The sequence below is a fragment of the Bombyx mori genome, chromosome 6 (assembly GCF_030269925.1).
Source record: "Bombyx mori chromosome 6, ASM3026992v2".
NCBI lineage: Eukaryota > Metazoa > Arthropoda > Insecta > Lepidoptera > Bombycidae > Bombyx > Bombyx mori.
In genome coordinates this window covers 13,402,460-13,429,718 of record NC_085112.1, presented here as the reverse complement: position 1 = coordinate 13,429,718, position 27,259 = coordinate 13,402,460, and the positions used below count along the sequence as shown (strand labels likewise).

The window sequence follows — 27,259 nt, the reverse complement described above, 5'->3', positions numbered from 1 at the left end:
TGCTTGGCTGAGCCTTTGCTCGCCCACCTGTCCTGGTGAAACTGGAAAGGCCTTCGGGCCACCAGTAAACTTTCAATCATAAAAAAAAAAAAAAAAGGATCATGGAAGATTGTTGAGATTCATGACATTTCAATATTTAAGTGTTTAATCTATGATGACATTTGATTGCTATGACGTTTGGTGGAATAATTCAAAAATTGAATTAAAGTACATACAATTTTATTTTTATCATGAAATGAGATTAAATTGTTAAGTGTGGTGTTAGTTATTTGTTAAATTTTTTTTCGGTTGGTTTATTTACTTAAGTGCTTTAAAAAGTGTTTTCTTCTAAAGTATGATTTAACGGAACGTGTGTTCTTAATAAAAGCTAATGCTAAGGTAAAATTATTTTGTACTAAATTATTTGCTGACTTCCAGGTACTTTTATTTTATCTTATTCAAATTCATAATTTTTTTTAGACATGCATAAATTACTTCCAAATAGTTATTTATGGATCGTTTCTTAAACTTCACTATGGTACTGTTTCAATAAACTAGGAAATTATATTTAAAAGTGCGATATTTTTGTTGAAGATCTTTAAAATAAAAAGCTGACACTAAAATAATCTTTATTCCATCTTATTAAATATTCCATCTTGGTGGAGAGGAATACCTCACAAGTTAGAGCTGTATTCAACAGTTGGCTAGTAATATGTGAAGTATTTAATGAAGAAAAATAATGTTTCTCTATAATATTATTGTAATGAGTGTATTAAATGAATGAGAATCTTAAATCTAAAGCCAAAATATGTTCTTATGGGATAGGCGTGTCTGTGATGTGGCTGCATTGTAAGAGCTTGTAGAGATAAAATTATCTAGTCAGTGTCTTAATTGAAATTAATTGAAATCCCTACATAAAGTGACTTATTGTAACACAGTAAATTATATCATTTTCAACTCTCATATTCCACTGCATTGATGTGTAAACTTAACTGAAAAAAGAAAAAATATATACCTTTATTAGAAGTACTTTATATATGAGGCACTCTAGTATGATTTATGCCAGCTAAATTATTTCAGACCTATAAGAGATGTAGAAGTCCTAAACCCGTAAAACATAAAGGATAGTGTTTCTTTAAAGGTAAATAAATAAATTTAAAGTAGCAAATTAATATTCCATTTGAACCACTGCAATAATAAATAGTTCTTTATATACCTTGAGGTGTAAGTTCTAAGGTCTCAAGTATAGTTACCTGTAGGTGTATTTTATTCCTGTTGTGAAGCATATTTGCATTTACATATATAAAATATTCCAGTGTGTATGTTTATGAAGAGACTTGAAAATGCACTGTGTCTATTTATTCATTTAAAATTTATTGTGCAAGGTCACAAAGAAGAGAATGTGGCATGGTTCAGACTACACTTCATTTCACAGCAAGGTCCTACAGTGTATGCCATTACACAACCCTAGGCTGAATGTTGTCTGTTGGATATCATGCTAGGCTAGAATCCTTCGAGTCTTCTCACTCAATCGTTCATTGCCATAATGAGAAAGTATACAGATAGAATACATTATTTTCATAGGCGTCAACGATCTATTTCTTCACACAAGTTGTTCTTCTGTTTGTATATGTATGACAACTTTCATCTCTTTCATTTGGCTCTCCATTGCTGGAAGTTTGTTGTCAATAAAGTTTTGTACAATAAAGTACATGTTTGACGTGTTTCGGGTGACAGTGGCTTTGCGTTGCCTGGATAATTGTCGCGCCGCCTTGTCGGAGTAGCATTCTGATGCTACCTTAAGATACTCACGTAACTGTTTTAAATGTAGTTCGTCTTGAAGGTCGATATTCTTCATGTGTAACCTGCAGAAACGGTATTGAATGTCCTGAGAGAGTTTATGTGCATGCGAGGCGCGTGGGCGAACACTATATTTGCATAGGTCATGACGGAACGTATGTATGTTTTATAGTGTCCCCTTGTTACGAAGGAACAATTTACTTCGCTTGCAGATCACGGGGTAGAGTAGACCGAGTAGGAGTAGCGGCACGGTCGCATACTATCTAGATGTAGGCATCAAATGTCATCCCTCTGTCTAGGGTGACGCACGGTAGGTATTTGGCGCACGGCAGACTGGCTAAAGATTTTGATGGTGGGAATGGAGTTACCGCGCCTAATTTGAGCCGAGACAATAGCACTAGTGTCGGGTAGACGCTCCCTTTTGAAGAGCACTGCTGTGATTTTCGTAGGATTGATGTGGATACATCACTTTCTTACTACTACTGTCTTAAATTGGTGGCCGCGATCTGGAGCTTACTATGCATGAGCGATGATTTTTCTTACTCGAGTAGTAGATAGCCGTATCATCCGCAATAAGGACTAACTGGGTAAACGGCGACCAGGCTTTATTGTTAATATATAGGATAAAAAATTGCGGGGAGAGAGCCGAGCCTTGCGGGACCTCGGCTGAGATTTGTCGCGGAAGACAGCGAGTTTTGTAGTCGTCGTGGCCTAACGGATAAGACGTCCGGTGCATTCGTGTTGAAGCGATGCACCGGTGTTCGAATCCCGCAGGCAGGTACCAATTTTTCTAATGAAATACGTACTCAACAAATGTTCACGATTGACTTCCACGGTGAAGGAATAACATCGTGTAATAAAAATGAAACCCGCAAAATTATAATTAGCGTAATTACTGGTGGTAGGACCTCTTGTGAGTCCGCGCGGGTGGGTACCACCACCCTGCCTATTTCTGCCGTGAAGCAGTAATACGTTTCGGTTTGAAGGGTGGGGCAGCCGTTGTAACTATACTTGAGACCTTAGAACTTGTATCTCAAGGTGGGTGGCGCATTTACGTTGTGGATGTCTATGGGCTTCAATAACCACTTAACACCAGGTGGGCTGTGAGCTCGTCCACCCATTTAAGCAATAAAAAAAAAAAGTTCCCTCGACTAGATACCGAAATGTATGGTTTAACAAGAAGTCTCGCATGATGAGCATGAACTTTCTGGCACTCGTATATTTTATAAATTATACCTTTGTGCCAGGCTTTGTAGCGCGATATCGAAAAAGAAAACCCCTGTGGGGACGGGTCTGCGTTGTTTAGCCCTAGGTGTCTGTCATGACGAAGAAAGAAACTATTCACTTTTCGACAGACTTCAGTTTCCGCGATATGTTCCTGGTTCAGCTGACACGATTCTAACACCAGAAATCGAATACACCGTAACGCCGCTTAAATAAACTCATTAATGGTCCACGCTGAGTTGGAATCTACTATTACTCGTAGAAGCAGTGCTCAAAAATCTCACTCGTAGTTTGACATTGATTTGTCGGCAACACAACATTTTTTTGATGTGATGGATCGTGAAAAAAGCTCTAAACGCATCGTGCATGGCCTTGGCGGGACGTACAGCAAGATGGATCGTGAATAAGGCGCTTAATGAAAGAAATTCAAGAAACTGCAACTGTGTACGAATATTGACTACATAAAGATAGTTTTTTGAGATTTATGGCATTTATGGCATATGGATAGTGAAAAATCAACAAAACAACTTTTTAGAAGAGCAAGTTAATTTTTAAATGAACATTCTTTTATTCGGCTTGGGTATCAATTCTTTTGCGTCTGCCTCGGATAGTTTACGGTACTTGTCATTTGCAACTCTGAGTAAATATTTGTCTACTGTTCGTCATCGGAACAGAGTCCACAAAGTGATTAATTTTTGGTACTTAAAGTTATTTAATGAATTCTATGACGTGTCTTTTGACGGACTGGTTAGAATATCAGAGTCCGCGACGTTATTATCGCTGATAACCGGTCTTCGTTATGTGGGGCTTCGGAAGCAATAAAATTGAAATATTTTAACTACATCGATTTCTATTCAAATCACGTAACCCATCAAACATATTTATTTAAGTTATTCGCATTCCTTTTGAATGGTTTAGCATCACTATGCAGATGATGCCAGTATTTTAAGTGATGTGTTGCTAAAACAACTATTCTCGTGTCGTTTGTTTCTAGAAGATTCAGAATTTAATCCATAAAATAAAACTACTTTGCTGTGCGTTTAATGTTTGAGTGCAATTCTTTAGAGTGATATTGGAAATTCGTTGTGTACATTGGGAAATGGAAATACAGCCTACGTCATCACTACTTAGACAGGGTGGTAGGTATACTATTTTATAATTTAAAAAATGGAAGTAAATTTTTACTTCTAACAGCTCTTACGTGAGCGATACAAAACTACATTTCACGTGGCTACTACGTGACTGACCCAAGACTTCAGTCCATCGCCGTAATGTAATCTAAAGCTTTCATACTAGAATATTCTTATTGAAAATATAACAATCATGAGCGAGTATGACCCTCTACTAACCGGAGTGATGGAGTTCGATGGGGTTTGGTTGCTAGTTGATTTTGCCTGGCTAGTCTTGCACCTTACGCGCCTTTCTCATCACCTAGTCTTCTAGGAGAAATTGAAAGAAAAGGTCAGGTGAGTCTTTCTTTCCGCCATCTTCTTCTCTGGAGACGCCGGCGCGGGCGTTGGATAGCCCAGTCGGATATCGGATCAGTATCCGTACACAGATCCTCCCTATCTCCTCTCGGTGCTTTTAGACATTTTAATCACCGGTTATCGTAAGATTTCGACGGGCAACAGTATACTAAGCTAAGCCAAATTTTCTCATCGTAATTCCGATCCGGCGATAGATTCAGTGAGGCACTGATCTTAGCAAAATCTCTTAGATTGAACTACGTGAGCTCGCTTACAAGTTCGGAGAAGCTATAATACCCCTCTGAGGCTACCGGCCTTTATTAGGTCGGTAGAAAGAAGTAACTACCCTTGTGAACATACAATCCTCCATATCACCAGTAATATCAGCTGGCAATAGATAGAGTTCAGGCTATTATCAATAACCGAATAGGAAGTGATTTTTCTGCCCTTCTATAAACAAAATACAATAAAATCTATAGTTAATATTATAAAGCTGAAGAGTTTGTTTGCTTGAACGCGTTAATCTCAGGAACTACTGGTCCGATTTGAAAAATTCTTTCAGTGTTAGATAGCTCATTTATTGAGGAAGATTATAAGGCTAACATCACGCTAAGACAAGCGGAGCACCAATAAAGAATGTTTCAAAATGGGGCTTTTTTCCCCTTTTGAGAGCATGCGTTGCGTGCGCTGCAGAATCGGTTAAGTTTCGCTAAAATAATGTATGACAGAATTGTTCCCTTTTAAAAGATCTAAAAAAAAAGTCCGCGGCAGAATATGTCTATATGTTAAGGTTGGCTCACTATAAAGTTTTTTATGCTAACCTTTGTTCTAAATTAAAGCATTATTTGTGAACTATTCCACGCGGACGAAGTCGCGGGCAAAATGTAGTAGTAAATATTTCTAAAATATACGGTTCAATTAACCTATACTTAAGAAAATACTAAACCACGTTTCATGTCACGTGTCCGGAAATATGACAATGATTTTTTTATTTTTCTAATGTATGTACGTAAATAGATATTGTTGGTACTTTGTACAACATTGTCACGAGGCGCACCGTTGTATGCGACTCGCGAACCGTTTACGTCTCTCAATGAAGCGGACGATGACTTTACTGATAATAAAATAATTGAACCGTTATCAATGAACGAATGACTGAATCCTAGGCCAATTTACATATAGCTATATCGGTATAATGCTTAGATTAGACAATTTTGAAGTCTTCGTGGCCTAAGAGATAAGACGTCCGGTGCATTCGTGTTAAGCGATGCATTGGTGTTCGAATCCCGCAGGCGGGTACCAATTTTTCTAATGAAATACGTACTTAACAAATGTTAACGATTGACTTCCACGGTGAAAGAATAACATCGTGTAATAAAAATCAAACCCGCAAAATTATAATTTGCGTAATTACTGGTAGTAGGACCTCTTGTGAGTCCGCACGGGTAGGTACCACCTATTTCTGCCGTGAAGCAGCAATGCGCTTCGGTTTGAAGGGTGGGGCAGCCGTTGTAACTATACTCGAGACCTTAGAACTTAAATCTCAAGGTGGGTGGCACATTTACGTCGTAGATGTCTATTGGCTCTAGTAACCACTTAACACCAGGTGGGCTGCGAGCTCGTCCACCCATCTAAGCAATAAAAATAAATAAATAAATAGACATTTACTGCTTCCCTTCACGTGGATCTAATTTGTTATGGCGAGCATCTTATCTGAGGGTTCTCTACAGGCATTGGTAAAGGACACGCTGTATGGAACAGGATTGGAATTTCGTAAGACGATTAGTGCCTTTAAGATGATAAATGCACGGGTAAATGGTGCCGCATAGTGAGCGCCGAAAGTCTGCCTTCGCCGGTACCCGTTCTGGCGAAAGGACGGGATTTCATCCCCAGGAAGATTCCGAAGACACATCGGGTAGACCATGCGTTCGTTAATCCTTTAAAACAATAATATTAAAAATATTGGAACTATTCCGTATATCGCCATTACCAGTTAATAGTCAGTATCAATCCCAATGGGCTATAAACTTATCACAGATCATAATAGATAGATGACTTGCTGATTTATGCCAATAATAAAATCGTTTACCGTTTTTAGCGTCTAGCGTTCTATTGTAGTTGTGAAGTAGGTCATTGTACGAATGCCGTGGGTTTATTGAATTCTCACAATCGTTTAGTTAAACAATATATAGTAAACAGCGTTTTGCGCCAATTAATTTTATTGTACTTTCAAAGTATTTAGCAATGTTGTGTTATTTTGATTGATTGGTTGGTTATTTAGAACACAAACAAACAAAACATTCAAATATATTGTACTTTCGCGACTGAAGTTTTATGGTGTCCAATATTATAAGGTATTTTTTAATTTTTAATTTATATTACACGTACATTTTTTTGGTATCATTCCAAGAGTGCACCTTATGTTAATAATAATATGAGGTTTATCTTTATATGAACACGCTAGCGACCCGCCCTCGCTTCGCTTCGGAAACTGTAATTTATTATTGATTTCTATACTATTTAATGGATGTTATTATACATATAAACCTTCCCCTTCAATCACTGTATCTATTTTTAAAAAAACACATAAAACCCGTTGCGTAGTTTTAAAGATTTAAGCATACATAGGGATATAGGGACAGAGAAAGCGACTTTGTTTTATACTATGTAGTGATGACAACAAAAAAAAAAAATTGTCAACGAACTGTTAGTGGAAAAGCAATGTTAGTAATTCGCATAGTCGTGACATCCATTTTTCGAACCAGTTGTGTACGTTTAGATTACGGATTTTAATAATTGCTTTTTTACAAGAGTTGAATTTTGCGACTTAATCGAGTATTTTGTTTTACCAGGGCTGGTTTGTTAGTGAAAATTCAAGTTAACGAAGCTGGGAAAAACATTATTTCTCTTTTTTTTGTACTAGACAAAAATGAACAGAGAATCAGGACAGAGACAGGGGAGAAGAGAAAGGAGAGGAGAAAGGCACCGAACCATTTTCTCTGTCTATTTTAGTATACATTGTTTTCATTTTGAATACCTTATAAAAAAAAATTCAAATGAAAATAGTTTCTATAGTCAGCATATGGTTGGGTTCTTCAATAAAATACTGATGATTGATGAAATACTGATGAAATAGGTATTTATTGCACACCTTCCTTAGCTGGCTTAGGTGAACGACTGCCCGCGCAGGAGCGTCGCCCGACATAGCACACGTCACACTGCAATATGCAACGTTGCATATTATCTACACTACATATCATTCCGTGGTCAAGAAAACTGTAAAGTAACAAATGTTGCCAATTTAGAAAAAAAGAAAAACAAAATTAGTACGAAACTAAATCACCTAGTGTTTTATATTGCGGCTAGATTATCAGGATCCGTCAAAAGCTCACATTGTTTCAAAATAATATGACGGAGTATTATCACGATAGGCACCGGTGAAAAACCAAAGCATACAGCTCCACTCCACTAATTTTTACGCAACTGTTTTTGTATTTTTAAACTTTTCCAAATGAATGCGAACGAACCCCATCATTTTAGTTCCCGTGCCTTGTGAATTAACGGAGTGTCAGTGTAGGTAAAGGATTGTTCTGGTGGAGGTATTCTGAAGATTCGAACCACTCATCATTAGATCTCTGCTTAAATGTAAGGAATATTCGCACGTGCACAATGCAACATAACGAAACATATTGTTATTCAACAGATCTTATCTTCGCTGTGTTAAAGTCTAATATCAGCAAGATAATCTTAACATTGTAGTAACCTTAGCGCTGTATCCGTATATCAAAAGGCAAGTTGTTCTCAGTTTCCTAGACAAATATAGAAATAGTATGAATATTTGTTTTATACCATCTCAGCTATATGGTCTCGTAAAAGTAGGACATACAAAAATATCCTATATAGATTTACGCATACTGCCTTAATATTGTAGTACACATCATGTTAATATCTTCTCGGCGCGACTCTTAATCACGATTGTCTGACATCATTCTCCAAGTATTCAAATACAATACAAGATACGGTATGAGTTTCTTTTTTTGTTTTTTTACGCATCGTCCATGATTCTGTGTGTAAGGTTCCAGTTTCCGGCTAATTAAAGTAAAAACAACTCTACATCAATAGGTGGTTCTTTACTGATTACCAAGAATGAACACTCAGTTTTTTCGGACATATCATGCGATGTCCAAGGAATAGTCTAGAAAAGCTTCTCATTCTTGGGCAGGTCGAGGGGAAACGAGCCAAAGCAATGAGGCGGTCAGACACTATAAAGTGGTCAGTCGGAGGCAGCATCCAACAGGCGGTAGTGGACCGATCTCCTTCTTCGATCGAATCTTCATATACATACTTGCATACATGCGCTCGCGATCCTCAGTAATGAGGGAACGACAAAGAAGAATAATAAAGTAAAAAGAAAACAACAACAATCTTTTGTGAAGCAAAAATATTTGTCCTTTCTATTTTGTAATTATTTAATTATGTAATTTTATTTTGTATTCTTGATTAAGTCATCTACGAAGTGTTACCTTACTGAATGTACACGTACCGCCACAAATACAGAGAGATGGAGAAGTCTCTCAAAAGCCGCAACCCAGCAATAAGACATACGTAACCACAACCACTCCGCCAGGAGTGTACGACTGAGAAGAAGAAGAAGATTTTGTAAGATGTCGATGAAAATCTACACGACACGTTTTTTTTTGCCGTTCCTTTACCAGAATTGTCTTCGTGGAAAAATGTAGATATTACTGACACGTCGTGCTCTGTGTCCACGTATTGTATCGTGATGGAAAAAAAAAAGTTGCGCGTTCAGTCGCTCGTGAAGAAATGCTCTAAAGGAAATCACGACAACATAATTAAGATAACATTTAATTAAAATGTACACAGGAAAAGAGAATTTCTCGGGAGTTTATTTTGATTTTTGATAAAGCTTCTTGTTAAAAAAATGTCTTTAAATAGAACTTCATTGGCTAACGCACTTCACGAGTTTCATTTTGTGGTGACCAGATTTCGGTACATCTTTTTATTTATTGCATAAGTTGTTGTTAATAGCTCAGGATCTACGTCGTATATCGTAAATCCCGCTGAGTTTGTTTCGCCGGTTCTTCTCAGGACTGTGGCTTTTTTTTGGTACCGGTGTGGTAGAGTTAACATTGTTATTTATATTTTGACATTCAACAAGCGTGTTATACTGACATTTAAGTTGAAATAAATGATTTTTATTTTTGAATTTTGATGTCACAATGCGCTACCACCGTCTTTAAGGCTGTCCAACCTTTCAAATCGGTAGGAGTACTAGAAATATGTACATTAATAATTTTGTAACTACGCATGTCGCCTTGTCACCAGTCATTAGGCAAATTTACAAAATTTGATTTTTATTACACGATATTGTAAGGAACATAATGTTGAGTACGCATTTCCTTACTAAAATTGGTACTTGTGTACGAGATACGTACATCGGCACGGTGACATCGTTTGGTAAGAGTAGGTACGCCGGACGTCTTATCTTTCAGACCACGAACATTTTTCCGGTTTTTTTTTATTTCCCTTGTAGGCAGACGAGCATACGGCCCACCTGATTGTGAGTGGTTACCGTCGCCAATGGACTTCAGCAATACCAGGGGCAGAGCCAAGCCGCTACCTACCGCTTATTACAGTATGTATATTGGTTTTATAAACAAAAAACAACTATAATAAGAGTGCCACATGTACAGAGTAAGCATATGAAATAAATAATAGTCGGTGACATAAATTGAGGGCCTTATGGTTAAAAGCGATCTCTTCCAGGCAACCTTGCAGGGAGAGGCATAAGTAAACTGGACGGTGCTATATCTTAATAAACTTACATAAAAATAAATAGGTACTTATAGGCTGGTTTTAGTGTCACGCGGACCGTCAGTACGGACCGCGCGTACGTGATCCGTGCTTACCGTCCGCATATGGCGTTTTAGTATCATCCTGACAGCCTGAGCAGCGCCGCTGTGTACAGACGCGCGCAATGCATCCAACGTGGCGAGTGATATTACATATTGTCCTATATTACACAAGAAAAAAAAAAATAAGCGAAAAAGGAAACTGCATGTTCACCCTTTAATAGAGCAGAGAGCTGACGCGTAAGAATTGGTCACATTATACGGCAATTCGAGGGCTGACGAAACAAAATTCTTTAACTACTTTCGTATGTCGACCAGGATTTTTAACGAACTACTGTCAAAGACAAGAAATAAACTGGTCTGTCTGGTTTTTGTACTGCGCGTCAGAGGCATCTCGCAAACATTTCCTCAAACGAATTTCATCGATCAACGACATATTGCCATGATTGTACTGCGCTGATGCGTGCGCTCCGGACGATACTAAAACGCTCAATGCAAGGAGAGGCGCGCGAGCAGCGGTCCGCGCGGTTAGCTCCGCGGCACGGACGCGTCATGCGGACGGCTGCGGAGCTGTCCGCGCGGACGTTCGTCCATACGGACCCGTCCGCATTACTCTAAAACGCTCCCTAGGATTAATACAGATCGGTCTGTGCGGAGCGATCCGTACTGACGGTCCGCGTGACACTAAAACCAGCCATATACACATGTGAAAAATTAATACAATATAAGATAGACTTACATACGATTAAATACAAATAAATATAAAAATATGGAAGTAAATACAAAATAGCAACTTGTACAGTTATATCGTAAGATCCATATTATTGTGCAAGGTAGTGCGATTTTAATCTGAACTTGAAAACTAAATTTACAGTGTCAAAAGAAATTCTTCATACACGGCTTAAAACCGTGATTACCCTGGACATTATAACGCGTCCAAAGTCCAAAGTCTTTCAAGGTCGAAATTACAAAATTTATCGATGGCCGAAATTTAGTCTTTGAAGATAATAATTTTACATGTGAACCAAATTGACTTGTACATATTATGAAATAAATACTACGCGAGATACCGGTCAACTAATTCTAATCAGTGCCCTATCAAATTGTATTTAATCGATTTTCCATAACTCAATATCGTATTAGTGATTAATACGGATATTACCTATTAAAAGTAGTTTTGATTACATTAAAGTCGATCAGCTTAATTTTTGTTGATCGAATATTTGATTAAGTGCGTCTTATCTCTGATATAACGTGGTTTTCTAGTCTTCGAAACACTAAAGCCTTGTTCGGACTAAGCGAGTATTTTAATCGAGTACCGACCAATTTAATAGCTAAATGTGTCTGAGCACCAAAAATTTAGTCGAGTAGGTTAGTAAATAATTTAGTCAAGTCAATCCATTTTGTTCTATTTTTTCGGGCGAGTAGCGAGTAGTTTAGCCACTAAATTACTCGGTACTCGACTAAAATACTCGCCTAGTCCGAACAAGACTTAAGTCGTAGTTGTAGTAATGACAATATAAATATATAGGGACTATTTATTTGGACGGTAAGCTTATGTAGACTGTTAGTCACTTTGTCGAGTGATCAACATAATATTATGATCGGGTTATCTGGTATAAATCCATACTTTATTAACCTTATAAACGCGAAAGTATGTTTGTTTTCTTCCTTCGCGTCGAAGCGAAGCAAATGATTGGCATTTATTTTTTACAAGTGATAGTTTTAGGAATACGAGCGTTAGGAGGAATACAAAGCAATTTATCTGTATCTGTATACATTTTTGTTTGGCAAAATAAAATTTCCCTACAAAAAAATGGAATGTATAGGTTGTAATTCTCTTCAAGGGGCGACCTGAGGGGGTAGAGGCCGCGCGGCGCGCTACCAGCACTCTAGTGCGCCGCCGAGGAGTAAATAGAGCGACCGGTTGGCGGTGTATCGCGTCCCGACAGGCAGGCTGGTTCTGGTCCAGTGGGGTATTCCGGGACACCAGCGGCACCGTCTGGGCGGCCTGACGGGCTGCCGTACCGAAACGGCCGACGTTCCAGAGCCTTCGATTCACCTCGAAGGCTCCGTCGGCTGGGCGTCCTTAGGGTCTGCTCACAACACCATGCAGATCGTTGAGTCTCACATACCCCGCGCGCCCCTTTTGCGCGAGGACCTCGTAGGAGGTTCGGCCCTCTACCCGAAAAAAAAAAAAAAGGGTGAGCCGCGCCGTCTGGTTGTAGTGTTGACCGCGGTAACCCCCCCTACCTCATCCGGGTTCTGGTCTCGGAGGGGATCGGACGTCGGGTGTACGAGTGCAGGGGAGTCGTTTAGTGGGTGGGCCCTAAAATCCTTGGGCTCGAGTCTGCTCACAACACCATGCAGATCCCCCATGCGCCCCTTATGCGCGGGGACCTCGTAGGAGGTTCGGGCCCGGCCCGGAAAAAGAAAAAAAAAAGGTTGTAATTCTTTGTATCAAATAAGATATGACTGTGATATCGTCGTTGTTTATTGTGTTACTGTTTTGAAGTACAAATGGGAAAACCAATGAAATGACTCCTTGGGTTTTTCCGGGGTTGATAACTTTAAATTGATTCGTCGGTGACAAATGCGGTTTGCTGCCTTTTTAAAATATAATTCACGTGTATAATAAAATGCGGTATACACTTCGCTCTGTCTACGACTGAATGCACGAAACATACACATTTGTTGAAAACACTCGCGTGCCACCTATCGTTCGACGACGGTACTTTGAAGAAATCCTTCCTAGAAGTGCCGTTAATAACTCCATTGCCATTAACAAGTACCCTGAGTGCCATTAATAACTCTTCATCGCGATCATATAAATGACTTAGGTACAGATTTGTAGTACTTCTAATTGTGTATATACATTATTGAATTTAACTGAATAAAAAATTATAATGAGCCACCGTAATATTGATTTGAATACAAATATTGTTGACTAGCTGACCCGGCAGACTTCATAGTGCCTCAATCGATAAATAAAATACCTAAACTTTTGTATAAAATAAACTTAAAACAAACAAAAGTAATCCGTCCGACGGGGGACACATCAAAGGGAAAAGAAAACTGTAATTTTTATTTACTTCCGAGCATTTTGATATTTATTTAAATTTTCTTTTAAATGTTCTCTGGACTTCCACAAATAATTCAAGACCAACATTAGCCAAATCGGTCCAACCGTTCCCGAGTTTTAGCGAGACAAACGATCAACAATTCATTTTTATATATATATAGAAGATATAAGATTATTCACTATTTCCTATAAACTATGCATAACAGGAAGCATAGATAAACTAAACAATGTAAAGTATTAAAATAATAAGGAGATAAAATTAATTAGGTCAAGAACAGAAATTGTAGTATTGAACATGAAAAAACCATACATTATTATATTCGACTCTGTGCATGCGTCAAGCGATATGATACGGTGTTCAAATCCAGCAGTCAGTTATAAAATTTTCTAAGGAAATACGTGCCTATACTGCATTCTCGAATAACTTCCACGATAATAATAAATAAATAAATATTTACTAACAATCACGCCACGTGGTACACACCACGGTTCAGTTAGAATTTGTAAAACAAAAATAGAATAAAAACATGTTACATTTTCCGGTATAAAGAGTTACTTATGCCCCCTTCTCCGGTTCGTAAACTACCAGACGATTTGTAGTTTCTTTTGGTACGTATATAAGATATACCCGATGTTGCGCGGATCATGTCTGTTAATTAAGTCTACAAAGCGTATATTGCGCGAAATTTCATTAAAATCGGTTCAGACATATGTGCGTGATTGAGTAACAAAAATTCAAACACAAAAACTTTCACATTTTATTATCTCTGCAAATCTAGCTTCCTTTTCACCTCCCTCATTTCTCTCTTCATCATTAGTGCCGTAAGATTATTCGGCCAAGAAGCAGTCGTGTACTCTAATTTTTATAATGATAATAACAACTGGGAACAAATCACGCACAGTCATCCGGCCCCAATTTAGGATTCCCTGTGTTATGGGTACCAGAGACTGACACATACCTACAAGTTTAAACATATAAATATATAGATGATAAACACCCAGCCAAAGAGCAGACAAATCTGTTCATCACACGAATGTTTGCCCGACGTGGGAATCGAACTCACGATCCTTGGTGCAACAGTCAGGGGCTTTAATTACTGCACCACCGATTTGAAGAGACAGCCGTAATTAAACTGGAGACTAAGCGTGATATCTCAAAATCGGCGACTGCATTGACGCTATAGTGCCTTGCCCTATACCTTCCAACACCAGGACCGAGTAATATGTCTTTCAAATCTCGTTAAAAAATAATAATTTTCCCTGTAATTCCCTGCCTTGATCTAACGGGTGATATCCAGTTTGTAATTTGTTTTAATCCACAATTTGACCAACCCCAAAATCGTAGGCTTTAATCAGCAAATTAAATATCTAAAAATCTATCTTCCTTTAAAAAAAATCTATTCATAGCACATATAATCATTCGTTAAAATATCCGGTTCGACGTAATTTTATGTTTGTCATTTGATAATACAATTTACGCCATTATTGTGACTGTTATTATAAACAGTAGATCATTGTGAATCAATTGTAAACATGCGTCCAGATATGTAGTACCGACGTCAGAGGTAAACTTTAGATAGACATCGGTCTATCTTCTAGATTCTTCTTCTCTCTCTGTCACCTCACCTTATAAACTTTTTATCCTAAAATTAGATGACATTATGAACACCGCCGATTCTCAAAGATTCACTATCAGCCAGGCTTATTTTTTTTATTAAAGGTATACCAACAGCATACATACTATCCAATAACATAAATCCACTCAACATGACAACGCAGCTCAGTTATGCATGTCATTGAACCTTTAGCACAAACAACATTCAATGAAAACGATAATTACGTTACTCAAATTACATGATGTAACAAATGAATATAAAGTTAGGGTAACCGATTTCGCATCAATTCCTTAATTAACATGAGTATTAAGAACCGTAATGACGCAACAAAGATAATTCTAAACAGAAGCAAAAATACGTGTTATTCTGATTTTTTTATTTAGCTCTGAATGCATTTTATTGGTTTACAATTTAATCTAAACTAAAATTTATAATCTAAAGTTTAGATGGTTCTTTTTTTAACAGGTTTTTGCTAGCGTAACCCGTATCTATTTATTTATATATTTAACGGAATCTTTGAATGTAATTTTAACCAACTTCAAGACGTTCGATTGAAACTCAAAAATTTGCACACGAATATTAAGACTGATGACAACACAATAACTTCATTATTTTGACCTAATTAATATCCTGACCAGGGTCCAAAGGGTAATTTGTATTGCTATTTAAGTTATTATTAATGTTTTTAAGTACAATATACTTCTTCTTATCAGCCCACAGACTTCTTCTTATCAGTCCACTGTTGGACATAGGCCTTTGCCGGGTCGGAAGGCGATACACCGGGTTGCCCTTCTATAGTATGTTCGGCGACGACAGCGACGACGAAAATGCGGACCGCATCGCAGTCCGCAGCCGCCGACGCGTCGTCCCGTCCTCCTGGTGCCAGCGCGCTAGAGTGACGGTAGCGTGCGGCGCAGCCTCAACTCCCTTAGGTCGCCCCATAACCATCACCGGGAGGAGACTGCTGGACATAGGCCTACCCCAAGCCTTGCCATAAAGATCGGTTCTGCGCTGCCTGCATCAAGTGAATCCCCGCGAACCTCAATAGGTCGTCGGTCCATCTTGTGGGAGGCGTACCCACACCATGTCTTCCGGTGCGCGATCGCCACTCAAGAACGTTCTACGAGCAATGTGCCCTGCCCACTGCCACTTAACGTTGCAATTCTTTGGGCTATGTCGGTTACCATAGTTTTCCTGCGAATCTCCTCATTTCTGATTTGATCTCGTAGGGAAACTCCGAGCATAGCCCTCTCCATTGCTCTTTGAGTGACCTTGAGCCTTCTCATGAGGCACATTGTGAGCGACCACGTCTCAGTACATCGTATAACGTATCAATAAAAGGATGTCACGACGTATAAATCGTATTCATGTGATTAGTAAACAAAGCCGACTGAGCTTCTGACCGGGTCTTCTCAGTGGGTCGCGATTCCGATTCGGTGATAGATTCTGCGAAGCACTGCTCTTGCTAGAGCTGGTGTTAGCAAATTCTCACAGGTTGAGCCCGTACGCTCACCTACCCGTCCGGTCGTAGCTGGAATTGCCTCTTAAGCTACCAGCGAATAAGGTAGGTAAAAAAACTATTAAACACATACAAATCTGTTATTTTTATTCCTTAAATAAAAGTATTCCCAAGGTCTCTCTGCAGACTTCTTTTCTGAATAGAGAAAATTACTGTGCATAATCTGTTATTTCATTCAATTTGTCGTTCGAATTACAAGAATTATTTTTCAACACAGACATCGTAATAACAAACTGTTCTTTACCATATTTTCGACTACGATTGACTGTAATTAAACTTGTTTTTCTAGTAGAAATTAAAAAAAGAAACTTCTTCTAATGATTTTAATTGAAGCGTGTTTACAGAAACTTCGATATCGGATTGACCTTGTGAGTACTGGTGATAAGACCTCTTGTGAATCCGCGCAGGTAGGTACCACCGCCTTACCTATTTCTGCCGTGAAGCAGTAATGTGTTTCGGTCTGAAGGATAAGGCAGCCGTTGTAACTATACTGAGATCTTAGAACTTATATCTCAAGGTGGGTGGCGCATTTACGTTGTAGATGTCTATGGGCTCCAGTAACCACTTAACACCAGGTGGGCTGTGAGCTCGTCCACCCATATAAGCAATAAATAAAAAAAATTGATAGTTAGCTTTTGGATTCTGAACTTTATTTCTTTTAGAACAATCAAGTTTGATTTTTTTTTCTCTACCAGTCGTGTGACTGGTAGAGAAATAAGGCGTTGATAAAATTATTGCAAATGAATGATTGGTCAGTAATGCTTGTAGAAGATGGAGCTAGACAGTCTGTGCCGTGAATTTAAATATCCGAGTAGGTACATATTTAAATGCCACGTGTCTGCTGGAATTAATGAGACCGCGCAAGGTAATTTTAGTCTTGTTATTGTCTTCAATGTTAGTGCTTGAATAAACTGGTTTTTCTTACGATTGTAAAGCTTGGAGCACAAGTTATGTTCGTATCCGAGTGTACAATTGATTATTTTCTCATTTATCTTTGTGAGTTGTTTTTGAAGTCTGAGATAATAGTTATTTTATATGATAATTAATATGTTGTCGGTGAAAAACTGAACTTTAGCATAGAGTATGTGAAGGGTTATTAACAATAAAATGAATAAATCATTAGAAAAACAGTTTCATTATAATTTATGGATATCCGGTCTGTAATTACTAATACTAGTGATAAAGTTTGGCTGAATAAGGATGGTAGGTCGTTATGTATTACTAAGTATAGCAAAACTTATTCTAAAAGATTTTTTAAATGTATACTCAGGTACATATTTAAAGATTCGGTCAAGAAAGATCCAGAATTCTGTAATCAAAATGAGGTTTCCTGTAACTAAAACTAAAAGCAAACTGTCTTGGATTGAGGGTTAAATTTTAAATTTTATTACTTGGTACCTATCTAATAATACATCTATTTCACAGTGCTGTTCGAACCATAATAATTATAAAGTATTTTATACTAATGAAAAATTTCAGTAATAAGTATTTAAAATTCGCTTTCATAAAATTTTGAAATATTAGACTACGACCTCCGCTAAACACAAATTTATGTATGTATTATCACGAAATAGAAGAAGAACATTTTTGTTTGTTTGTTTGTCTTGTCATTTCTCATTAATCTCAGAGTGGCTGAACTTTTATTTTAATTTAATTCGAATTTTAATGATATCAACAAATGCCCCAGTGTGTCTGCACCTTAACATCGGTTTCACTCGGACGACCTTACGTCCGCCATCAGTGCGTTTCACACCGCCGTAGTGAACCGTCAAAGTATTGATATTCTGTTGAAATTATTACAAAATTTAATCGAAAGTTAGTGGAAGTGCTAATCATTTCATATAAGGTACGTGTCGCGACTGACTTAGACTTAATTCGATAATGTTTTTAAAGAAACTTTAAGACTTTTTTTCATCGTAATAATATTTGTGGATGTGTCAATTGTATTTTTTTTTTCTAATGTATTCACCGCAGGTACACGGTTTCTGAGAAATAGTCTTTTAGAAAAAAAAACAAATATGTTAGTGATCTCAAGGAAAATTTGTATAGTGTTTTGTTTTTATTTTATATGTTGAAATGAATGTAGTTTGTGACTGGAATTGCTAAACCAGTCACGGCGAACGCTCGCCTTGGTTTCAATATAAATACTACATAAAACAAATATTCATTATAACTTTAAAATGGTCTTTTCATTTGCAAACCTCCAAAGACAAAAGAAACTTCTCGAAAGACAATTCTGTACTTTTTTTTTCGCTAAAGCTGATGCCAAGCAAGGAAATTCTCCTTCACTCAATTCATTAATCGTTCTAGAAATGCCGGTTGCGCTTTTTTTTATTCAATACTTTTGAATTTTGAGACTAGACACGTTTTTTTTTTTTGGATTGGGCTTGTGGACCCGCTCACAGAGAAGTGCTTACCGAAGCCGCCACCACAACGTGAATACCGGTACTCCTTTTCCTCCTACATCAGATTCCTTAATTGTGCTGTTGAATAAACATCTCGTGTTTATATGTTGCACAACAATCTCTTGTTTATTTTATCCACGGAATGTATTCGAAACTTTCTTTTCGTAGTTTTGGAATCTTAAATTGGCTGTTGAGTCAAAACTTGACTATGCCAGTGGTAGTTCCAGAATTGCTGAACGAAACAGATGTTTTTGCGGTCGGTACCAAACATTAAGCTATTATCCGTTAATTAGTCATGGTAATTGTACCGACTGTGTCAAATTCTCGGTACGTGTCTTTATCAATAGTTTTTATGGATGTACCGTAAAGTTTTTCTTACCATTTCGCAAATGCCATTTTGGCGCCCGCATTATTAATAGTTAATAATATTTATTTGTTATTTTAATGCAATAGTGTACACATTGGTTATGCTCGTTTAGACAGTAATGGAGGGTATCGCTTTGGACGCAAAAAGATATTGTAGATTGTGGACTGACTTGGATTACATTAATTACGAGTATAATATAAATATTACAAATTGAATACAGACGAAGCTGCAGGATTTTCTTGTAGAGTAACATTTAATCTATTACAAATAAAAAATTTGATAACGCTATTGCCTACAATGATTATTTGTCGGTTAACGACTATCTAATTATTTTTATTGCCATCAAAGATAATAGTAAACAATCTTTATCGCTTACAGATATTCAGATAAGCGATTACCCTAGACTTATTATGGAACATTAGAAATCCTTTGATCTAAGGAAAGACTGCTTCTATTTGTATTTTTACGTGGCTGCATGGAAAGTATTTATTGTAACTGTTTTAGATGATCCAGTCATCGCTTATTAGATTCAACCCTACAGTTTTCGCTAATTTCATTTGCATTGGGTTTCAAAACATAATTTTTATATCCGGCTCTGAGACGAAATGCCTTCTATAATGTTTCTCTATATCTATGACATGTCTTACGCGAAGTTCGAAAAAACAAAATCAAGATTTGGAACTTACGTGTCAAGTTGTGTGGCGGCATTGACGTTGTTGATGCTTGCGGGCCCCGGTAAATTTTTATTTATTTATTGCTTAGATGGGTGGACGAGCTCACAGCCCACCTGGTGTTAAGTGATTACTGAATCCCATAGACGTCTACAACGTAAATGAGCCACCCACCTTGAGATATAAGTTCTAAGGTAGTAGTATATAATAGTTCAACGGCTGCCCTACCCTTCAGACCTACTAACTGCTAAAGAGTACTGAATACCAGATGAACTTGTTCTATAACCCAATAAAATAATCATAAAAAAGGAGACTATACTAGACCTAGACTAAACTATACAGATCCGCTCCGCTCTTGATTCCACATTTCGCAACGCCCCCCACGCCAGAGATAGAAACAGTTGCAGGAAAATCGAGGGAGAGAAAGTGATACAAAAGGTTGGTCACGACCCTCACCACTAAGGAGTACTACCCAGGGAAGAGGATACTAGTACTTAAAACAGAATTCGCTATGTGGATGTGTGGTATAAAAAAATGACTAATTAAAAAAAAAAACTAGAGCTTGGAGTGCGATCAGACGATTGTCTCATGTTTCTTGGTCGACGATAGTATTCATGCTGTCACATTGTGTCTATTGGCGTATGCTGTTATCAAGCAATCGATATTTTAAAAGCATTATCGCAATCAACCGTTTGTTTCATCTCATTTAGAGATCTCGTTTCTTATCTCAGTAACGATAAACTCAACGTAGCAAAGATATAAATTTTACTACATCCAGTTTTGTTCTAACGCTTGTACGCGTCAAGTAGTCGTGAGTGAGTCGTATACATATTTTAAAATTTTATATTCTACTTTGCTATGACTACAATTACTTGTTTGTCATATTATATGTATTATCTTTACAAGTTTTTTTTTCTGTAGAAATTAATAATAATCTTAATGCTATGTTCGGCGTATGGTTTTTTATCAGTTTGTCAGTATATCTATAAAAAGTATCATCTTTCTGCATTTTTGATGATAATTTTGTGTTTTCTTCTTCTTCTTCTTCTTTAATATCTCTCTCTGGGCAGAGTGGATGTGAACATAATGTGCTTAGTGACGGGTTTTACATCCCGATGCTATTTCGCTGCGCTATTTCGGTTGCGAGTCTTGGGCTTATGTGCATGGGGAAATTGGTTGGGGTCCTGTATGCTTAGTGCGAGTTTTTTAACGTTCTCGATAGCGTAAAAGTTAACCCAATTTTGTGTGCATTTGGAACAGCGACCCTAGCGGCAAACGTAGGCAAACGATCCCATTCCATACAAATATGAGCTAACTTTTACGCTATCGAGAATGTTAAAAAACTCGCACTAAGCACACTGATCTGGTCAGTCCACGTTGCGATAGACTTGCCGCGCCCTCTAAAGCAGTCTACCTTGCCCCAGGTTGACCGGCGCTCGATCGTTTTCTTAAAATAGGTTAAGGCAATGAAATGTCAATTTTAAAACCCGTAGAAGATAACCGGGCTGCTTTTTTTTTTCATACCTAATCGTTGGTAGCCTAAGGGGTGGTTCCAACTACTTGCGGACCGGTAGGTGAGCTCACAGGTTCAACCTGAGAGGTTTTGCTAACACTGGTCCTAGTAAGAGCAGTGCTTTCCTGAATCTACCACCGAATCAGAATCGCGAACCACTAAGGAGATTCGACGAGAAACTCACTGGGTTGTGTCTATGGTTTCTTTAGTGTGTTCACTATAGTGTGTTAATGCATAATAACCACGGATCGCTTCTTCATTTACCGATTACTAAAACTTTCTGAAAAGTCTCATATCTTGGCGAAATTCCTATAGCTTAATAAAAAATCTTAGTGTGATTGTCATCATGTATTCTATCAATTATACTGTATCCTTTATTGATAAGAATTAGTTTATTTGTACATCGTTTTATTTCAGCTTGATTGTTAATTTTTCTCTCTCTCTCTCTCTCTCTCTCTCAGTCTGACGGTTAATTTAGTAGTGAGACAATTTTTCTTCAGATCACCTAAATACATCATAATTGCGTATAGATTTTAGAGAAGAAACCAAAATTTGATCGAAATATTTTAAGTATACACAAAATCTTGGTAGTAATATTATTTATATTGCTCACATTGAAGCACAGTGTACCCAATATAGCAATAACTGATCTATTATTATTATATCTATTATCTAAATATTTATTTATTTATTATTTATTTATTTATTTATTAATATCAAACAAGCTAAATCTAATTTAAATGTCAGACGTCTTTAGGTAGTAAAATATTTCATGTTGAATATAGTCCCGCTGACGTAAAAGCGAATAAAAAACACTTTTAAATTCTGATGTCTAGAATTCATACAAGTTTGTATTTTGTTCTCGTCATATTTGAATCGGTCAATTAAATTTAATACATATGTGTTGTAAGTTATTTCTGTACGGTTGGAAGATTTTTTGTTATTGAGCTATTAATTTTAACACGCGAGAACTTATTATTTCTGAATGAAATCAATGGAGGAGGCGAGAAAAATAAATTAACGTATCGTTTTTAAGTTTGTACCATTTCTTTTTCCGAATGTTTTCTTATTTTTTAAGTCTTTTAAGTATTTTTGAAGTCGTCGTGGCCTTAAAGATAAGACGTCCGGTGCATTCGTGTTGAAGAGATGCACCGGTGCTCGAATCCCGCAGGCGGGTACCAATTTTTCTAATGAAATACGTACTCAACAAATGTTCACGATTGACTTCCACGGTGAAGGAATAACATCGTGTAATAAAAGTGAAACCCGCAAAATTATAATTTGCGTAATTACTGTTGGTAGGACCTGTTGTGAGTCCGCGCGGGTAGGTACCACCGCCCTGCCTATTTCTGCCGTGAAGCATTAATGCGTTTCGGTTTGAAGGGTGGGGCAGCCGTTGTAACTATACTGAGACCTTATAACTTATATCTCAAGGTGGGTGGCGCATTTATGTTGTAGATGTCTATGGGCTCCAGTAACCACTTAACACCAGGTGGGCTGTGAGCTCGTCCACCCATCTAAGCAATAAAAAAAAAAGTACATACACGTATGAAATGATTTTTTAATAGTTTGTGCTTACGATTATTTTTCTTTTTGAAGTAAGCTATTATATTTCATCGGTAAGAAAAAAACATGTTATAAATGTAGAATTTTCTGGAGCATGTGTCACGGGTAAGGTTTTGAAATTCAACAAGCATGTTTCCAGTGACATTTAAGTTAATATAAACGATTTAGATTTGAATTTTCTGGATCTTTCGGTTGAAAACAAACTCACTTCTTAAGAGCACAAAAATGGTTTCTTGCGGTTAGTGTCTTATAAGGAAAATTATGTACTAAAGTTCTTTCATATCTAGAAACAAAACGATATTTTGTTGATATCAGTTACGTAAACAATGTTTCAAATTATGCCATTTGGTTTATCGTTCTCTCTTGACACTCAACGGAGAAGGCTACTGATAATCTTTTTTAAATAAAATTGATCCCGACATTGACATTTATAAGAGCTTACATTTGATTGCAAATAATAATGTTTTTAATAATAATATTGGAAATAATCGTAAATTTGTCAAGTACGAGATGTTCTTTCGGATATCTATATATTAATACGTAAAGCAAAATTTTTTGTACTCCTTTTTATGAAAATTGCGCGGACGTATGAGGCTTCCCACACTGATAGAGAATATAGAGAAGAAGTGCAGTGGGCAATTGTTTTTTTAATTATGCATTAGATATATGTACATTAAATCAATAAAAAAATATTACACACACTACCATGTATTTGACACACACACATAACAATATATACATATATTATTTGTGTATTGTCAAACTTTTGTTATTGCTTAAAGTCTGTTGTCAAATTGAGAATAGGTTAATATTGTAACTCTTTAATATTATTTGTCTATAGTGTAACTAGTCTTGGCGAAATCTGTGATTATAGAAGTGTAAATAGTCTTTGACCATAGAACCGTAATCATGTTCAAACTCATAATCTCAATTAATCACCGTCCCGCAGTAGTCGAAATTCGAATTTCGACTACTGCGGGACCACTACGGTTTATCTGGACGACTGTAGTGGACTGTGGTAGTGTAGTGGTCTGTAGTGTTTGAATACCGCCCAATCGTCTTTTAGCGAGTCGGGAGACTGTAACGCATATGCAGTTTTAATTAAATTAGATTTATTTTTGTCATTTCAGGTCCCTTGTCTCGTCCTGCAAAGATGTCGAGCGGTGGTACAACGGGGGCACTGCTGTACGCGGTGAGCGCGGCCGTCTTGGGAATGCTACAATTCGGCTTTAACACCGGCGTCATTAACGCCCCGAGAAAATTCATAGAGAACTTCGTACGTGATAATTACGAAGCGAAGCCGTCGCTCATTTTTAGTGTTATCGTCAGCATATTCGCCGTAGGAGGCATGATTGGATGTCCACTTGCCAGTTGGATGCTCGATACTCAGGGACGAAAGAAAGCCTTGCTCTATAACGCAGCATTCGGTATTATTGGAGCAGCTTTTATGGGTTTCAGTAAATTGGCGACTTCAGTTGAAATGCTCATCATTGGTAGATTCCTGATTGGAATCAACTGTGGCTTCGCAACGACGGCCTCGCCTACATACGTCTCCGAGATAGCACCGGTAAGAATGCGCGGCGCTTTCGGCACCGTAAACCAATTAGCTGTAGGATTCGGCATGACCTGTGGCCAGATTTTGGGTATTGATGTGATTTTGGGTAGCGACGAAGGCTGGCCGCTGTTGCTCGGATTAGCGGTCGTTCCGGCTGCCATTCAATTAATTATGCTACCGTTCGCGCCCGAATCACCAAGGTATTTGTTGCTATGCGCCCACGACGAAGAGAAAGCGAGAGTGGCCTTGACTAAAATTCGAGGCAGCAGCGATGTAGAAAACGAAATTAACGATATGCACCTTGAAGATCAAGCGGCCAGAGAAGAGCAGAAGTTCTCCGTGAAGGATTTGTTCACGACCCCAGCCCTAAGGATACCCCTCGTGATTGGTATCGTGATGCATTTATCCCAACAGTTGGGCGGAATCAACGCGGTATTGTACTATTCCTCCACGATATTTGTAAAAGCCGGTTTGTCTGAAGAAGACGCCCGGTTAGCTGTGATCGGTGTGGGCAGCATTCTTTTCGTGATGGCCCTCGTGTCGATTCCTCTGATGGACCGACTCGGCCGACGGACTCTGCAGCTGTGCGGTCTCGGCGGCATGACCGCATTCTCTATACTGATGACGATCGCGTTCTTCACGTACGAGAACAACACGACGATGAGTATATTCGCCGTGATATTCACATTCTTGTACGTCGCGTTCTTCGGTGTCGGACCTAGTTCGATCCCGTGGATGATCCTGTCGGAGTTGTTTGGTCAGGGAGCCAGGAGCGCGGCCGTCAGCGTCGGCGCTCTCGTTAACTGGTTCGCGAACTTCGTCGTGGGTCTAACGTTCATTCCTATGTCGGAAGCATTGGGGAACTACGTTTTCATACCGTACACGATCCTACTGATTATATTCTTCGTGTTCACGTATTTGAAGCTGCCCGAGACTAAGAACAGAACGATCGAGGAGGTGACGGCTCTCTTCAAGAAGTAGACGAATTTGTATGTTGTAAACCGCATTCCTTAGACGTAAGTGTACTTGTTAGTCTAAGATCACGTTGTGATACTTTAATCGGTGTGCTTAGTGCGAATTTTTTAACGTTCTCGATAGCGTAAAAGTTAACTCATATTTGTATGGAATGGGATCGTTTGCCTATGTTTGCCGTTAGGGGCGCTGTTCCAACTGCATACAAAATTGGGTTAACTTTTACGCTATGGAGAACGTTAAAAAACTCCCACTAAGCATACTTACTGGACGTGTTTTGATAGATTGAAGGTGATTTTTCGGTGCAAGACGTAAAGTTTTTTTTGGTTTATTTATTTTCACTCTTTCCACGATTCGTATGTGATATTTAGATTTAGAAATACACGTAAATGTAGATGGCACACGGGCGTCGTAATATGTTTTGGATTTCCCTCATCGCACTAAGACTGAAGGATTCGGTTACCATTCACAAATAGCATTGAGTACGTAACGTACTGTATATGTGAAGTACTTATTCGTCGAGCTATGAAATGTTTACATGATGGTTATTGAAGGTATTTTAGAATATATTTTTTTCTAAATCAATATTTAGAGAACGAATTATTTATAATATTTTTATGTGAGCTACATTTTGATTATAATAAAAAAAAAAAAAAACAATACGCAGCTGTGAAGTTATAGTAAATATTCTCTTCAGCTTACGAGACATAATTGATTTCTTTAAATTCTTATATATACATAATTAAAACAAGTTTTACGGCTTAATCGCGAGTTTATTATTTTCGCCTATATTATTTGTAACGTATCAAATGTTTTACAGGTTTCGTGGTCAAGTAAGACCGAGGTTCGTTATTCATCAATATTTAAATTTTGTTTTAACTGCCGCGATTAAACCGTAAAAGTGTTTTTAATCGTGTCGACAGTTTAAAATCGATTTATTAAATATTTTTACTTATGTACGTGATTAAAATGTAAAATTTATTATCTATTTACATTGTAATCAACTCGCTATTTAATTTTAAGTATATATGTTGTTAAGTTTTCGATATTTTAATAATTATGTACAACTATGCTTTTTACAATGTAAATAAAACAAATTGTTTACATGTACACTTATTTATTTCATTATATAAGCATTTTTATAAATTATCATATTAGTAATAATAGAACCACCACGTCTAATATATTTTTTATTCGAGATAAATCTCTATCGGAACGTGTGTCCTCTAGAATTGTAAATCAATTGTGTAAAGTATTTTTTGCTTAGATTTTTTTTTGAAAGTTGAATATATTTATATACGAATTTATTGCTCTTTCGATAAATAAAGGAATAAATAGTGGTTACCTTATAACAGGTTGCGTTGAAAAAAATAGTTATCACAAATAATTTATATCTTACGGCAGCTTTTCGCAAGCATTTAAAAAAAATTGTAATTGAAATAATAGTGGTAATTATTTAACCAGAGAAATCATTGAGATTTGTTTGAGTTAATCTGAATTTAGTGAATTTGTTTGAATATAAAAACGTAAGAAGAATTAGATATATACAGCCTTAAATAAAGACACAAATTACTTCTTACTGACTAGTCCCACGGCACGACCTGGGTCAGCCGAAGTGTTTTATTTTCATGCCGGCACTGAGTCCACGCAG

General features: G+C 37.5%; 1 protein-coding gene across 6 annotated transcripts; it reads left to right on the top strand.

Annotated features, from left to right (window-relative positions):
• Positions 1-192: 192 nt before the first annotated feature.
• Positions 193-26,718, top strand: LOC101741199 (glucose transporter type 1). Of its 6 annotated transcripts, none has more exons than XM_038011544.2 (2): positions 193-378; positions 24,212-26,718. In XM_038011544.2, the coding sequence occupies exon 2, from the start codon at positions 24,235-24,237 to the stop codon at positions 25,615-25,617; it is 1,383 nt and encodes a 460-aa protein (XP_037867472.1). In that variant the 5' UTR covers positions 193-378; positions 24,212-24,234; the 3' UTR covers positions 25,618-26,718. The 6 variants fall into 6 exon arrangements, with proteins under 6 accessions (XP_037867472.1, XP_037867470.1, XP_037867469.1 ...); XM_038011542.2 differs by lacking the exon at positions 193-378 and adding an exon at positions 3,364-4,142; XM_038011541.2 differs by lacking the exon at positions 193-378 and adding an exon at positions 6,266-6,384.
• Positions 26,719-27,259: the final 541 nt, after the last annotated feature.